Source organism: Suricata suricatta, chromosome 12 (genome assembly GCF_006229205.1).
Source record: "Suricata suricatta isolate VVHF042 chromosome 12, meerkat_22Aug2017_6uvM2_HiC, whole genome shotgun sequence".
Lineage (NCBI taxonomy): Eukaryota > Metazoa > Chordata > Mammalia > Carnivora > Herpestidae > Suricata > Suricata suricatta.
The window spans coordinates 54,961,535-54,978,816 of NC_043711.1; the positions used below are offsets into that span (position 1 = coordinate 54,961,535).

The 17,282-nt window shown below is 52.4% G+C and overlaps 1 protein-coding gene across 1 annotated transcript in view; it reads right to left on the minus strand.

The window, feature by feature from the left end:
- Positions 1-1,301: 1,301 nt before the first annotated feature.
- The window catches only part of UROC1 (urocanate hydratase 1), a 38,697-nt gene continuing 22,716 nt past the window's right edge, over positions 1,302-17,282 (minus strand). The window contains exons 16-20 of the mRNA XM_029918743.1: positions 14,669-14,767; positions 12,265-12,364; positions 8,974-9,055; positions 3,139-3,238; positions 1,302-2,014 (exon numbers count right to left, since the gene is read on the minus strand). Of these exons, the coding sequence (XP_029774603.1) occupies positions 1,874-2,014; positions 3,139-3,238; positions 8,974-9,055; positions 12,265-12,364; positions 14,669-14,767 (522 nt within the window). The 3' untranslated portion in view covers positions 1,302-1,873. The remainder of the gene's footprint in view (positions 2,015-3,138; positions 3,239-8,973; positions 9,056-12,264; positions 12,365-14,668; positions 14,768-17,282) is intronic.

Consider the following 17,282-nt stretch of genomic DNA (forward strand, 5'->3'; position numbering starts at 1 on the left):
GCTCTGAGAGCCCAGGGCCCCTGAGGTCTTGGCAGGCAGGGTTAGGAGAAGGCTAAGGCTGCCCGTCCCGCACATCCATCTCTTCACTTAGGAGAAGTTTTTATTTTATGAAGGAAACACACCCACACGTTGGGGCTTCAGAAAGCAAATTTGGCCTTCTCCATTAAATAAGAAAATCAAATAAATCAAAGCTGGGGCGCCCGGGTAGCTCAGCTGGTTAAGCATCCGACTTCGGTTCAGGTCCTGATCTCAAGGTCAGAGGGTTTGAGCCCCACCTCAGGCTCTGTGCTGACAGCTCGAAGACTAGAGCCTGCTTCAGATTCTGTGTCTCCCTCTCTGCTCCTCTCCTGCTCGCACTTTGTCTCTGTCTCTCTCTGTCTCTCTCTCTGTCTCTGTCTCTCTCTGTCTCCCAAAAATAAATACATATTTTTAAAAAAAACTGTGTGTCAACTCTACTTCAATTAAACAAAAGGAGACATCTCACTGGTTGTAAGGACTGGGAAGCACCACCCCTGGCCCCTTGCCATCTCCCAGGGGGTCCCACAGCAGGGAGGCGCCATGGTCTATGGTATTGGAGAGAGGAGCCAGAAGTCCTCTCCCCGAAGGCATTAGTCCTGAGGAAGGCCAAGGGCTCGTCCTGGGTCCCACTGTGTGAACCAAATAAGAAAAAGCCCTCACCACAGCATGTGCTCCAGTGGCCGACAGAAGGCAGTGCCTCTTTGGGGCTCTTTCTCCTCACTCTTGCCCACCCTCAGCCCTCATGTTTTCCCTCCATCTCAGCCCAAGGGGCTAGGGAGTCACACGGAAAAAGCCACTCACTGGCACAGCCTGCAGCACCCCAGGGGACATCAGACAACGGGGAGTCAAGGAGGCAAGGGGTGGGGCCCTGAAAGTAGGGGAATCCTTAAAAAGAGTGGCACCAACTTCAAAAGGAAGGCCTGGAAAAGCATGGCCACATCCTTCCATTTGCCTGGGCACTTGATCTCTGAGTCTGAGCTATGGACCCAGCTGCTACTGGGATCGGAACTCTGGGGAAGGGGTGCAAGAACGCAGCCTCAGGCCCAGCAGGGCCCCTGCGGGACCCATGGCCCCAAACGCAGCTCTGGAGCAGACTTCCCACGAAATGACCCTGCTGCCTTTTCTTGCGCTCCATGCGGTGCCAGTGCCTGACATGAGACACACCCTCCTCCCCGCAACACCCGCCGCCGCCCCCCCTGCAAAGTACCACTCACATTTTAGGGCAAAGTCTTATGTGCTCCTATCCCACTGCCCCGTGCCCACCATGCCAATGACACCTTACACACCTTCTAATTAATCCTTTATTTCCCCATTCCCCCGCCACCCTCTGAGCCCAGCGTCTGGCTGGGCTCCTCCGGTCCCGCAGCGGGGGGCGCTGCGGTGCAGAAAGCACATGACAGACATCGGACTGACCAGCAAATGAAAGATAGCTGTGCAGATTGAAGGACAGGGCAGAGTGACTCGTGAACCAGGACAAAGGAAACGCTGCCCCCTTGGTGGGAGAAGGACTGGCAGGGGCTTTGCAGGGACTTGGGCGGTGCCCCATGTTCATGGCATGCGTGCCCCCCCAAAAGCTCCTGGGTCTTCTCTGTGCCAGGCTGGGGGACTCAGCCCTGGACAAGGGTGGCTGTCTTCCCAGGTCCCCAGCAGTCAGGGACAAATGGCCCCATCTCTCCTGGGGTAGCTGGCTCACCTGTAACATGGAGATGGTAGTGGCACAACTCTGAATGAGGGCCTGTGTGCGAAACTCCTAACCTAGGACACAAAGGTGTGCGGTGAAAGGGGCAGTGTGACTATGAGAGTGAGGACGGGGACACAGAGGCCGAGGGGACTGAGGCAGGCTCTCGGGTTCCCCTCACGGGCGCAGGGCCTGCTGGAGCATGCGCTCATCCGCCACCTTCTGTGGGAGCGTCACCACCAGGCCCTTGTGGTCCCGCATCGTCTGGCAGATGATCTCATAGGCTGTTGGGTTCCCAGCCCAGCAGCGCCGAGCCACCTGCAGGGTGGGGAGAGAGGGGTCGGCAGCTGGTGCCAGCACTGGGTTGGCAAGGCATTCCCGACACACAGAGCTGGGCTGCAAATCCCGACAACCTTGCTTGAGGGGCCCTCTGTGCTATGTGCAGCCGGCAGTTTGCATTGGCCCGACCCCCTCTGGCTCAGCCTACTTCTCTGGCAGCTAGACGACTTACTTAGCTACGTCTCTGATCTGAAACTGGCCGTCCTTCGACTCAGCCTACCCCATGTCCGAAAAGGAGCTGGCCTCCATTCAGGGGCAGCAGGCCGGGGGTCTGGGAACCATCCTCACCCCCTCCTCCCTCCGTCCTCAGAGAATCCACATGCATCTCAGCTCTGCCTGAAAATCTCCCTCAAGCCTGCTTCCTTCTCTCCCCCCCAGGCCCAAGGGCTCCACCAGCCTCCCTGCTGCCATGCTTGCTGCCCCCCATCTCCAGGCCCTCTCCCCTCCCTCATCCCTCCCCTCACTGCCTCACGCTGGGGACCCCTCCATCCTCCACTCTTATGCTTACTCTCTCACCTGGGCATTCAGCACCCCTCTCCATTTCCCTCACATCTGCCAGCATACACCCTCCCCATCCGCACCTAACCTCTCATTTGTGCCCATCACCCCTTCTTGCCACCTGTGACTCGGTCACAGAGAGGGAGGGAGTCTCTGCAGGGCCACATGGGCACGCGCTCATGCGCTCGGGCATGCACACACACTCACACACACACACACACATACACACACACACACACAGGACAGCATCTCGGCAAACAGGTGCTAGCAGGGGACCGCTGCCTTCAGAGATGGTGGAAAGAAAATGCTTTAAAAGGCGGCCCTCAGCCCTGGAAGTTGGGGTGCTCTTGCAGGGAGGGAAGGGCCAGGGTGCGCTGTGTGCACAGATGCTGAAGCTGGACTGGAGGTAGGGAGACACAAAGGAAACAGCCGGGAAAGATGCACAGAGGGACCCCGGGGGCTGGAGCAGAGAGCCACCCCCATTCAGGTGTGGCGTGACTATTTTCTGGTTTCGAAGGGATCGGAACTCTCTCTTGGGAGCAGTCTGTGGAGGCTGAGCCCTCACTGGAGAGAAGGGCTGTGGAAAGGCCCGGGGTGTGACTCACTCCATTAGAGACATCCCAGTTGAGCATCATCTTGGCCTTCTGCTCAGCCTCCTGGGTCCCATCCAGCACGAGGCCAAATCCTCCATTGATCACCTCACCCCTGCAAGAGGCAAAGGGGTTTCCAGGCCTGACCCTGCTTGGAGCTGACAGAAGTATACACACGTTTTGGGGACATTTCGAAGCACAGGCTCATGGAGGTAGCCTGGCCGTTGCCTGGAGCCCGTGCCCTCTCTGCAGCCCAAGGGCCACTGGACTCTGCACTGCTCGCCCCTCTGTGCTTTACCCGTCCACCCCATGCCCACCTTCAGGATCCTCCCCCATGTCACTCCTGGAGGTGACCTCTTTCTCTGCAGGTCTGAGTGCGTCTTATAAGGACACACTTCCTTGGGGGTCTCTTGTGCTGCTTGATTCAACTGTCACTCTTCCGGATTTCCCTTTACGCTCTTCATTTTCCTTGCCTCTTCCTTCTGCTTGCTTAAGGTGTATTTGGGGTCCTGCCAACTGGATCTGAAGGCTGAGTTTTGTTTTCTGTATTTGTCTTCCGACACAGATTCCTCTGAGCACTGCTGGGTGTCCCTCCTGTCACAGGTGTGATAGGTTTGTGCGCTCACTCGTTTCTTCACGGTGCGTCATATTCAGGCACGCTGATGCTATCCAACTTTTCGCACGTTTGCCCTGAGGTTTTGCATCAGCTGTGAGCCCCCTCTCCTTCCCAGCACCCCTGGACCTCCATACTCAGCCTCAGTGTCATTATCAAGGGCTGCAGCCCCTGCTCAGGGAGCATCACTATGCCCCACATTTCCCCATCAGTCACACACACACACACACACACACAGGAAATGCACTCGCCAGGACTTTACTGCCAAAAGTGAACCCTGGGGACCACAGCATCCAGCCTTTCTTTCAGTCTCTACTTCCAGCCAATTTGCTGTTTCTTCTTCCTGGGCCCAAAAGGTGCGCCTAGCTTCTGTGGTCTCAGATCCTTCAGGCTTTACCTGCTTCTCTGCCCAGTTTGGGCTCTCCTGACAATCACTGCCAGTTACCACCAAGACGGTGAGGGGCCCTCTGCCCCAGGAGCCATACGTGCTCCCCACCCAGGGAATGGAAGCAGAGCACTCCCCCGCCCCCAGCGGGCAGCCACCCCTGCCCTGCCCTCAGCCTGTGTTCCTGCAGCTGGACAGCCCCGTGCCTGCCAGCGGGCTCTCGCACACCTCCCACAAGCCTGGATCCAAGGTCATCATCATTCACCTGCCAGGGGCTGATGCTGGGGGGCAGGGGAAGGCAGGCGCCAGCCAGAGTCACCGAGCGAGGACCTCGGGGTGGCCTTTGACAGGAGAGGGCTTTCCACAATCAGAAGTACATCTGTTTTGAGAGTCCAAAGCCCAGACCACTGGAAAGCAAATCAGTTCAGCTCTGGGTGACCTCAGCAAGCCCTGCCCAAGGAGGCCCCCTTGCGGGACACTGAGCCTAGGAAGACTGGAGATAAAGGCAGCTCCTCTCTCCAAAAGCATGTAGGGTTGCTTACAAACAGCACGCGGACAGCTAACCACCACTTTGAGAAAAACAGAAAAGTGGATGCATATGCCACATAAAGAAAAATAAGTGCTAGACGTAGTAAAGAAGGAAAAATGCAAAATGATCTGGTGAGTAAAGTCTAGGAGCACGTTTTTTTCTGAACTTGGGAAGGTCGAGGGAGGTCTTTTAAAGTCACGTGTGAAAAATAAAGGGCCACAATAGAAAAGTCACTGGATGAAGATACGGAGCTCCCTGGGAGGAGAGGACGCCTACACAGGTGGCCCTTCTAGAAGGCCCAGCTGCCGAGAACGTGGTTAGCCACAGCCCCCGGCTCCTTAGGGCCCTTCTTGGGGCAGAGGGAGAGAGCACTACCGTGGCCAGGGCCTGCCTGGTGTGTCAGTCCTGCAGTGGCCTTCTTGGCCCCAGAGCTCCCCCAGGCAACAAGCCTGTGGGGTCTGCCGGGGGCAGAGGGTGCCCCCACCCATTCCTCCCTCTCTTCCTTTCCCAGGTGACCTTCCCTGGACGCCTTTTGCACACTCCTCCCTCCACCCCAGCATCTGCGTCCTGGAACCCCAAGCAGCACAGACATGAGAAACAAAGTTCAAGCACGAGGAACACGCACCAGAGCCGTGTGTCTAATGTCTCGATCAGAGCAAGCTTGGATCATTGCGAATCAATACGCAAACTGGAAGTGAACAGGTCAAACCAAAACGACAAGGACGTGTCACTTCTTGCCCACCAGCCTGGCAAGTCCCGCCTGGACGAGCGGTAACGCCCAGGGTGGATGAAGTGTTGCAACTGGAACTTTCATATAGGGAAATGGAACAGCAGCTACCAAAGTTTAAAACACCCACAGTTTTGGGGTGCCTGGGTGGCTCAGTTGGTTAAGCATCTGACTTCGGCTCAGGTCATGATCTCGCGGTTCATGGGTTCAAAACCTGCATCAGGCTCTGTGTTGAACATTTGCTCAGACACTGGAGGCTGCTTCAGATTCTGTGTCTCCTCTCTCTGCCCCTCCTCTGCTTGTACTCTGTCTCACCCGGTCTCTCAAAAATAAATAAATGTAAAAAAAAAAAAACACCCACAGCTTTGGGGTGCCTGGGTGGCTCAGTCGATGAAACGTTTGACTTTGGCTCAGGTCATGATCTCATAGTTCATGAGTTCGAGCCCCACATCAGGCTCTGTGCTGACAGCTCAGAGCCTGCAGCCTTCTTTGGATTCTGTGTCTCCCTCCCTCTCTGCCCCTCCCCTGCTTGCGCTCTGTCTCTCTTAGTCTCTCCAAAATAAATACGTTAAAAAAAATTAAAAAAAAAAAAACACTTGTGCCAGAGAAATCAACGTCTGAATCCACGCTCTGATTTGGGCCACAAAATTATACTTGGAAGATACCCCTTGCTGCACTGGCAGTCGGGAACATGGAGGTTTATGTGCACTGAGGGCGAGAGCCATGGGAGCTCTGGCTTCCAGAATGATCCTCAGGCCAGCAGAAGCAGCATCACCTGGGAGCTAGATTTGTTGAACCCCACAGCAGACTTCCCAGCCAGAATCTGCATTTTAACAAGTTCCTCAGGGGTGGGGGAGGGGACCAGTGCACATTTAAGTTTGAGATGTGCTTAAAGACATTGTTTAGTGGGGAAAAGTGTTGGTATCAGGATAAAGATGGTGGATCAAATGTATGCGTTTATTCCTCAAAGACGTGGACCCTCGGCTGAATCTTGTTCTGAGGTCACAGGGTTCATCTGAGGGTGACGTGAAAACACCAATCAAGGTCTCCACACCCTACGGTGACTCCCTGTCCCTTCAGCTCAGCTCCCAGAACTGGCCACACCCTTCCTAGGAGGACAGGTGACAAGAGCTGTGTTTACTGACCCGACAAACCAGTCGAAAACCAGAGACAGACCACCCACCTGTCCTGCAGCCCGTGGTCCGGAGGTCCAAGAGCACACCTGGCCATGGGCGCCCTGCCCTCTCTCAATACAAGCACGCAGCAAGAGCCGCTGAGCAGACAGCACAAGGGAAGCCCCCAAACAAGCAGAAAGGGGGGCTCCAGGGAGATGGAGAGAGAGGAAGATGACACACGGCCGAGTTGGACGGTCTTGGAAACGTAAGAGATCCAAAGCAGGGCGCAAATCGACAATATAAAAACTGAAAGCAAGTCAAGAAGCAGCAGGAGGAACTTATAACTGAGAAATGGATTTGTGTAGAACAAAGAGAAAAATTAGCTGGCGAGTTGGAAGTGGCTTCCTCCCAGAGCAGAGAGGGTTGAAGTGCTGATTTTTGCGGTAAGCCTTGAAGGAGTATCTGACCTATGGGAATTGGCAGGGAACATTCCTTCTCTTGGGAGCGCCCCACGGGTCCTGCCCCGAGGCCCTCAGGGCATGGGTCCTCCCTCAGGCCAGCTCCGCTCTGCCCTTTCTTGCCCTGTGTGGCTCAGCCGACAATGGCAGGTGGATTCTGGGAGGTGAAAGATCTGGGTTCCATCCTGGTGCCACCACCAGCTCTGCAGCCTTGGGCAAATTACTCAACTTCATTCTCTTCCCCGCCAGCACTGATTCAGCAAACCCAGTGCCAAAATGCCAGGTGCCCCACAACCAGGCACTCTTCGTCCTGGTTTTCTCTAGCCCATGTATCGGAAAGAACATGCGCTCCCGTCACATTTTCCATTAATTAGAGCCACCTGACTGGGCTCCAGCTCAGAATTCTGGCCTCCTAGCGGGCCCATTGGAATGCTCTGGGACGCTCCAGCCTGAAGGACTTGGCTCAGGAGGGCAAGGCCAAGCTCAGTCCCGCCAGCTCAGAGGTCAGTTCAGATAGCTGTCCTGGGAACTGTGCTCCCCGGAGCAGCAGCGCCCCCTGCTGCCCGGGAGAGCCAGGAATCAGCTTGAGACCCCAGACCTGGGACAGGCCCAGCTCATTGACTTCCTGCTGCCTCAGTCTCCTCATCTTCAAAATGTATCATCCTTCTAAGATTAGGGAGGAGAGTAGACTCAAAGAGATTAGCAAATGCTTGCCCACATCATCCATGTACAACAAATACTATTCATTATTCTTTGCGGATGTGATATTGTGATTCGTGGTAAGAAATATACATTTATTTGGTCTTCGGTCCATTTCTGACACAGAGCTCCTAAACCACTTGGAATTTTGTAAGAGATGAGAGCAGTAAAGGTGTCTTTTGTTATGTTAACGAGGTGACTTTTGGCCTGCCTGTAAGGATGGGAGTGGGGAGTGCTAGTTTCCAGGGGAACCAACCATAGCTTTAGGGGATTGATCCAATCGATCAGAACTTTCAGTCTCAGCCCCCAGACCTCCAGTAAAGGGAGAGGGGCTGGAGGGCGAATGCTCATCAGGTGTCAATGATTTTGCAATTATGCCTAAATAACAAAGCCTCCATTAATACCCGAAAGGATGGGTTTGGAGAGGTTCTAGGTTAGGGGATGAGAACGCCTTCATGTACCACCATATCAACCTCCAAATTGCGCAAGGACACTCTTATTTGGGGCGTCTTCCTATGGGTATTCATTTGTACCTTTTGATATCCTTTGTATTACATTGGTAATCTAGCGAGAACACCAGTTTCTGGAGTTCTGTGAGCTGCTTTAGCAAATTAATGAAATCCAGAGAGGCAGAAACCTCAGATTTGTGGTCAGTGGGTCAGAAGCACAGGCAGCAACCTAGACCTGCACTGGGCCTGTCAAGTGGGGGGCAGTCTTGTGAGGCTGAGCCCTAACCTGTGGCGTCTGCTGCTATCTCCGAGGAGCTGAACTGTGGACACCCAGGGGGGCTCGGAGAATTGCCTGGTGGTGTGGGAAAACCCCCACGTGTTGGAATTAGGGGTGCAGAATTAGAGCAGACCTCTTCTGACGGAGTTGCAACTGCCCCCCGTTAGAGGACCCTCCCACAGGCCCCAATTTCCTTACGGAACAGACTGGAGACGGACCTGGCAGGGCAGAGCCATGAGCTGGGGACCCACAAGAGCCTAGAACTCAGGTCTTCCACCTCCCAGCCCCACTCCCCGGGGACCATCAGTGCCAGGGCAGCACTGAGCACTCCCGAGAAAACTCTGAACGCGAAGGGAAACGTGACATAAAAGGGGCAGGTGCGGTTCTCATGGCCTTCGTGTCCTGTGTGACAGGTGAGACCCCGGAAGGTAAAGCGGCTCGGGCACGCCTTCTGATTTCTAGCTCACGTGAGGAACACATCACAGCCAAACCTTTAGCAGAGAGAGCTGGGGCGAGGCAGGGCCCGGGCGCCTCGAGGGAATTCCCAAGACCCCCGTGCCAGCCGCACCCACAGCACCCCGTTCTCCAAGGGCCTTACCAGCCGACACCTCCGCCGTTATGAAGAGCAACCCAGGTGGCGCCTCGAAAGGCATCTCCCACGAAGTTCTGCACGGCCATGTCTGCGGACACAGAGGCCACCACCCATCACTCCCTGAGTGAGGAGGGCTGGGGGCCAGGGTGGTGGTGGGCTGAGTGGGGCCTGAAGGACAGATAGGGAACTAGGAACAGATGCTAGACACAGCATTAATTTATGTTTGCAGACCCAAGCAAAGCCGGAGCATAGGTAAGTGCCCCAGTACCCACTGTTAGCCTTCTCTCTAGCACTGAATGCCACATCAAGTGCCCCAGAAGCAGAAAGAACAAAAGGATTAAAGGAATGCTCGTACTGATTTTAGCTCAGGCACACAGAGGCAACGAGAGTCACTCCCATCCTTAAAACAACAACAACAAAATAAGGGCAGGGGACAAACTAGATTAGTGACCATCCTTGACCATGTCAGAGATCTGAGGTCCCAGAGCAAGTCGCTCGTACAGAGAAGCCACACCCAGGCTGGTCACCTTACACATGTGTCTAGCAAATTGCTAAAGGATAAGCACGAGCTTGCTCCACACCTGGAGTCCCCCGGGACACAGACATACGGGGGTGCGCATGCCCTAGCAGGCCCCTCCTCCCAAATCCCAACTGGGCGCCCGCAGAAGTCAGGAAGGACCCTGAGAGTGCTCCTCTCCTTGTGCTGGGCTGTGAGATGCAAGGAATGCAGCTCTAGAACCTGGGAATGGCCAGGAAACATTCTCCCCCAGGGCCTCCTGAGACGTCACCGCCCTGCCACGTCTGGGCTCTAGCCCACTGCATCTGACTTCAGACCTCCGACCTTCAGCACGGTGAGAGAACACATCTGTGTTGTTTTAAGCCATTGAGTTTGTGGTACTTTGTAACACTGGCCATAAGATACTAACCTAATCTCTATTAATATCAGAGAATTTCTGAGCAAGAAATAGTATTAGGGATACAGAGGAACATTACATAATGATAAAGAGGTCTGTTCTCCAGGAAGTCATCATAAACTGAAATGAGTGTGCACCTGACAACGAAGGGTTAAAATACTTGAAGCAAAAATGGATATGACCCGAAAGGAGAAGCAGATAAATCTGCAAACACAGATGGAGACTTCACCACTCCCCTCTCAGTGATTTACCGAATAATGAGGCAGGATATCAGTAAGGATCCAGATGACGAGAACGGCATTAGCAGCCAGCCTGACCTAACTGACCTCTGTGGAATCCATCAAATAACCAAGGAACACATGTTCCTCTCAAGTGCACCAAAACAGACTCTGTCCCAGGCCACAAAACAACCCTTCACAAATTTAAAAGAACAGAATGAATACAAACTAAATTCTCACACCATAATGGAATTTTACTAGTAACAGGGGCATCTGGTCTCTCAGTGGGTAAGCCCCTGACTCCTGACTTCAGCTCAGGTCATGATCTCATGGTGCTTCGTAAGAGGGAGCCCTGCATCAGGCTCCATGTTGAGAGCATGGAGCCTGCTTGGGATTCTCTCTCTCTGCCCCTACTCTGCACGCACATATTCTCTCTCAAAAAATAAATAAAATAAACTTAAAACAAAAAAGAAGTCAGTAACAGAAAGGTATCTGAAAAATCTCCTAAAACTTGGAAATTTAGAAAGATACTTCTAAGTAACCCATGGATCCAAGAAGAAGTCTTGTAGGAAATTAAAAAATATTTTGAACTGAATCAAAATGAAAATACTTAAAAATCTGTAGGATGCCGTGAAAGCATTGTTTAGAGAGCCATTTATAGCATTAAATACTGGAATTTGAAAAGAAAAAAAGGTTTCATATCAGTTACCTCCATGTCTGCCTTTTGAAGCCAGGGAAGGAAGAGCAAGTTAAAGCCAAAGCAAGCAGGAAGGACATACTAAAGATTGGAGCAGGAATCAGGGGTGCCTGGGTGGTTCAGTCAGTTGAGCATTGAACTCCTGATTTCAGCTCAGGTCAAGATCAACTGTTGTGAGATCAGGTCATGAGACAGAGCCTCACATCTGGCTCTGCACTGAGTATGGAGCCTGCTTGGGTTTCTCTCTTTCCCTCCCTCCTCCACTTGCACTCCCTCTCACAATAAATAATAAATAAACATTAGAGCATAAATTAATGAATTTGGAATTCATTAATGAAGTTAGAAGCAGAAAAGTGATAGAAAGGGTAGAAAGGGGCTCTGGGGTAGCTCAGTCAGTTGAGTTGACTTTGACTCAGGTCATGATCCCATGATCCGTGAGTTTGAGCTCCATGTCAGGCTCTGTGCTGACAGCTAGGAGCCTGGAGCCTGTTTCAGATTCTCTCTCCCTCTCTCTCTGCCCCTCCTGTGCTCACGCTCTGTCTCTCTGTCCCTCTGTCTCTCTCTCTCTCAAAAATAAACATTTAAGGAAGGAAGGAAGGAAAGAAGAAAGGAAGAAAGATCAATAAAAAAATGAATGAAACTTAAAGCTTCTTTTTCAGGGGAGATCAATAAAGTTGATAAATATCTTGAAAGACTGATCAAGAAGAAAGAAAGCAAGCAAAGATCACCAACATTAGGAATGAAAGAGGAGACATCACAACTGACCCCACAGACATTAAAAAAATAAGTAAAGGAATACAATTCTATACCAATAAATTTGATAGCTGATATGAAATATATCAATTCTTTGAAAAAAAGTGATGTAGATGGGGTTCCTGAATGTCCACCTCCTTTCCCTAGGATTACATTCGTAATGGAAGGAGCACTCCAGTGCTCAGAATGAGCAAGCTCTACCAGGCCTAGAACCCACCAGCCTCTGTGATGACTGTATTCGTAGTGGGTGTGGAACAGAATGGTAACAGCAGCCATAGAGATAACCAGTGAAGAAGGGCTGTGGGACACCGGCTGAATGCTGCACAAGTATTAATCCATTTTCTTCTTCACAACAACCCTCTGAAGTAGGTGCAATTGTTATTTCCATTTTACAGATGAGAATATTGAGGTTCATAGACTTCAAGCATCTTGCTGAAGGTTGCCCAGCAAGTGACAGGTCAGGTGCACAACTAGTCTAGGGCATCCAACGGTCCCGTTTTGCCTGGCACTGGCCCAATTAAAAGACGAGAAATCCCAGGCCCTAGAAACCCCTCTGTGCTGGGCTAGTGACCCTATGCCAATTCTCTCGGATGCTGGAACATTTTTTGCAACATTATGACTCCCTGAATCAATCAATTGGTTTTTAAACAAAGTCAAATCCAATATTAAAAATTTTATTTTTATTTATTTATATGTATATTTTTGGTCTTCCTACCTGCACAGAAGGCAGAACCGTCGTAAATGTTGGATGTCTCCCTAAAAGGGCTGTCTGTGCCACTCACATCATGGTGGTCTCGGCTCAGGACCACAGGTGCCTGCAGCAGAGAAAGAAATGAGCCATCAGCCAACAGTGGTTACCACAACTGTCTGGCAGAGGGCAGATATCAAAGGTCAGGCCACACCAGAAACCCTTCAGATCCCTCCCCCTGAGAACGGACCTTCTTCAAGAAGAGAAAGGATAGGAGGGATTGTCTGCTCTGACCTAACATTTCCTGGATTAAAGGTCACTTGTTTGAGACATCCAGATGGCTAACAGACACATGAAACGATGCTCTACATCACTCATCATCAGGAAAATACAAATAAAAACCACAATGAGAGACCACCTCACACCCTCCACAATGGCTGACATTAACAACTCAGGAAAAAAGAGATGTTGGCGAGGATGTGGAGAAAGGGGAGCCCTCTTGCACTGTTGGTGAAAATGCAACCTGGCGCAGCCACTCTGAAAAACAGTATGGAGGTTCCTCAAAAAGTCGAAAGTAAAACTACTCCATGATCCAACAATCGAACTAGTAGGTATTCACCCAAAGGATACAAAAATACAGATTTGAAGGTTCCATAGACCCCAATGTTCATAGCAGCATTATCAACAATAGCCAAACTAGAAAGCCCAAAAGCCCATCATCTGATAAACTGATGAATGATGTGGTACATAAATACAAAGGAATATTACTCAGCCATCAAAAAGAATGAAATCTTGCCATTTGCCATGAGAAGGATGGAGCTAAATTGAATTGTGATAAGTGGAATAAGTCAGCCAGTGAAAGACAAATATCATATGATTTCAGTCATATGTGGAATTTAAGAAACAAGGTGAATATGTGGGAAAGTGGGGGAAAGAAGAGAGAAACAAACCATTGGAGACTCTTAATGACAGATAACAAACTGAGGGTTGATGAAGGGCAGTGGGTGAGGGATGGGCTGGATGGGGGGTGGGCATTAAGGCACTTGTTGGGATGAGCACTGGGTGTTGTGTGTAAGTGAGGAATCACTGAATTCTACTCCTGAAATCAATATTGCCTGGAGGTTAATTAGATTTTAAATTTAAAAAAAAGGTAAATTAAAAAAAAAGAGGAGTAAGCATAGATATTTCAGATGTGTCTTGCTAAGAGGGGATACCACTCCCCTGCCCCTTAACGCATTGTCCTGCACTGAGAGGCCCTCTTCTTCCCTTGAACCAGCCAGGCTTGCTGTCACCTCTTCATATTTGCCCTGAACTGCCAACCCCAGTACTCTAGCACCTCCTCAGAAAGTCAGGTCTCAGCTCTACATCAGCAACTCAGAAGGCATGCTTGGACCACCCATTAGGGTCACCACTCCCCCCACCCCAGCGCCCCACCCCATCTAGAGTCAGCACTCCCACACCCCATCACCCCACCCCATCTAGAGTCAGCACTCCCCCCCCACTCCACCCCTCCACCCATAACCCATCGCCCCCACCGCACCACCTGCGTTGAGATTCCTCTCATAATCATCACCATCTGAAGTTCTCTCTGAATTTACACCTTTATCCTGCATTATCAGTTTCCCTTCCCTAGTGAGTGGATGAGGCTGGGACCCTGTCTACTTTGTTCTCTGCCATGTGGCCCCCAGTGCCTTAGCACAGGCCTGGCATAGCGGAGGCTCTCAATGCAGCATGAGGGGGTGAATGGATGATTAAACCCAGCTCTCTCTGCCAGCCAGCCGACCGCGGCCTGGATGTGAGTGTGCCTACAAGATGTCCTGGCAGAGCTACCCCAGCCGTCTCGTGTCTTAAGCACGCTGAAGTGCGCTGGGAGCCGCTGTCCTTGCTGCCCTCGGAGCAACCTGCTGGGACAGCCTTCACATTCACCCAATGTGATTTCCCTTTCACACGTGATCGTTAATAGTGGCACTCCTGACCAGAGGGATGCCAGCAAGACCCCTGTGGCATGAGCCTAACACACAAGCCCCCAAAGGAGCGTGCCCAGAGCTCCGTGCCATCCAGGGTAGCCTGGCTGACCTGGAGGAAAATGAGGGAAAGCCAGGGAAATGGTTTACAAAATGAGAAGTCAAGGATGATGTAGGAAATGCTTGCATGGAAATTGACTCGTGTAATCTTATGTTCAGGCTTTGAGGTTAACATTATTCTCCTCTCATAGAAGATGGCATCCGAGGCTCAGAGAAGGCACTGACTTGCCCAAGGTCACACCACAGGGAAAATGTCAGAGGCTGGGTTTGAGAATAGGCCTCATTACTGCAGGTCCACTGGGCCCCCCACCTGACACAAACACAGAGCCTAGGGCCTCAGGGAAGGGCTGACAATGAAGGGCAGGAGCCTACAGGAAGCTTCCCGCCTGCAGCACAGAATGCATCACCTTGATCTTCCCACAGGCGATGGCTTGGTTGAAGGCCACTGCGATGGCCACACGGCCTTTCTGGTCTGAGTACAAGATCCTTGCCTGGGAGCCCACCACCTGCAAGAGAAAAGGGACGGGAGAGGCCCCCCAGTGACCTAGTGATACGCAGAGGGAGACGTGGGTGATGGGTCCCACCAGCAGCCAGAAGCTCCCCTCTAGGGAGGTCATGGAGGACCCTGGGGAGTGTGGTAGCTGTACAGCCTATGGGCCTGAGGTAGACCCCCATGCCCAGCCCATCAGGCAGTCATGCCAAGCCCCCGCATGTCCACCTGCCGTCTGGGGCCCCCGGTGTCCCACCGTGATCCATCGCCTCAAGGGTCAACCCCAGGCAGGGCTTCTGAGACCCTGACCTGCCTGTCTCAGGGACGTGACCTCTTATGAGCATACCCTGCCTGTATCCTTCCAATGACAGTACCAGCAGCGAGTACAATTGTGGATCCTGTCTGGCACAACTTCAAGTACTTTGCACACAGTCACTCACTGGTGAGTTTATGAGGAAGTTGCTATTATCCTCACCTTAGGCTCCACTTTTCAGAGGGGAAAACCAGGGCACAGGGGCCAAGAACCTGCCTGGGACCGTCCTGGGCAGTTGTCAGCATGGCTGAGAGCCCGCGGACTCATCCACCAGGAGGCAGCTCCTGGGGAGTTCATTCCCAGGAAACAGGGACTTCAGCAAGTAAAAAGGAGTCACTGTCTGGCACAGTGGTCCCCAACCAGGATGACATCTGGCAGCGACTGAAGACTTGGTTGAGTGCTATCAGCATGGGGAGGGGTGCTGCTTACACATCCTGCAATGCCCCCCCCATGGCAAAGTGCTACCCAAGTCCCCAGGCACACATGCAAGTATTTGCACCCCCAAGTTCACAGCAGCATTATTCACAATAGCTACAATGTGGAAGCAACCCAGGGGTCCACTGATGGATGAACAGATCAGAAAGGTATACCCCTCGTGTGCAGACAATGGAATAGTGCCCAGCCTTGGAAAGGAAGGAGACTCTGTCACATGCCACAACACAGATGAACCTTGAGGACGTCACGTTCAGTGACAGCCAGTCACAAAAGGACGAATACTGTAGGACCCCAATTATGCAAGGTCCCTAGAGTGGCCAAAGACACAGAGACAGAAAGTAGGATGGTGGGTGGGCACCAGGGGCTGGGGGAGCCGTTGTTTGATGGGGACAGAACTTCAGTTTGGGAAGATGGAAAAGGTCTGGAGATAGATGGTGGTGATGGTGACACGAAAGGTAAGTGTACTTAAAGCCACCGAGTTGTACCTTCGCAATGGTTGATATGGTAAATTTTGTGTTAAGGTATATTTTACCACAATGAAAAAAAGCATTTGGCCCCTAACATCAGTAGTTCTGAGGCTGAGAAAACCTGGATTCTCCAAAGAGGATCTGGAATGGGCTGGAAGGTTCAGGAACCGGTGACAGAGCAATACCACCCGTGACGCGAGCCTGAAGCCAGCGCTTGGGCTGGGCAGCCCCACCAGCAAACATGGTCAGGTGAGCGGCCCCTTCCTTCCTCATGATGTGCTACCCAAGGCAGTCTGCACTTGCCCGGCTGCCTCAGAGCCTTGCGGGAAGCCCTACAGTATAAGTCAGCACTGCAGAGATTTTCGGACAGCTTGGATCCGGAACAAGAAAATTGGAGAGGAGCCGACACAGGACTGCCAGCTCAGTCAAGAGTGAACCTTACACGAAACTCAGCTAAGATGTTTCAAAAGGACGACCTTCTGCAATCACCGTCTTTCGTTCCTGAGACGAAAAGCAGCATGAAGAAAGTAGAGAACACAACCTCTGGAAAACGCCAACTTAAACACAGAAGAGACAGCCCCGCTTATCCATGGCCCTTGTGGCGGTGTCCAGCAGGCCACTGCTCGTGGCCCGCCCCCCCAACCTCCCACCAGCCTCTTCCCACTCTGTCCATGCCCCTCCCTCAAGGCTGGGGTCCTTTTCTTCTCCAGGCCCACCGCTGGGCTGGTCCCACATGTTTCCCTCCTGCCCCAGCCTCCCCGAGGCCCCGATCCTCAAGTTCAACAGCCATCAGGTGGGCGTCTCAGACTCTGTGTGGTCATGGAGACTGCAGTTGGCATGGGGTCTTTGTGGCTGGAACACATGTGCAAGCCACTTGGCAAGGAGGAGGTGACGGTTCGGGTGGAGGGTGTTGGGCCACAGGAGCCCAGGTAGGAGGACATGGGGGCATTGCTCAAGGGAGTCCCCTTCTGGCCCTGGGGCCCCCAGGCCAAGGACACACTAGTGTGGACATCGTGCGTCTGGCAATCGTGGTCTGTGAACAAAGCCACGTGAGTCAAATGCTCGTTTCTTGTTTTCCTTGGAACACCAAGGCTGCTGCTGCCTCGGGGCCTGTGCATTGTCTGGTCCTCTTCCTTTCTTCACTGCCATGTGGCTGTCATATGGCCCATTTAGAGCTAAACTCACAACTCTGCTCCTTAGAGATACAGAATAAAGCAGTCCCTACAGGGCATCACCTTGAGTCACGTTCACGTGCACAGGACACTCGCAGACCCTCTGTTCGGCCCTGGCCCGGGTAGCACCCCATGTGCAGACTG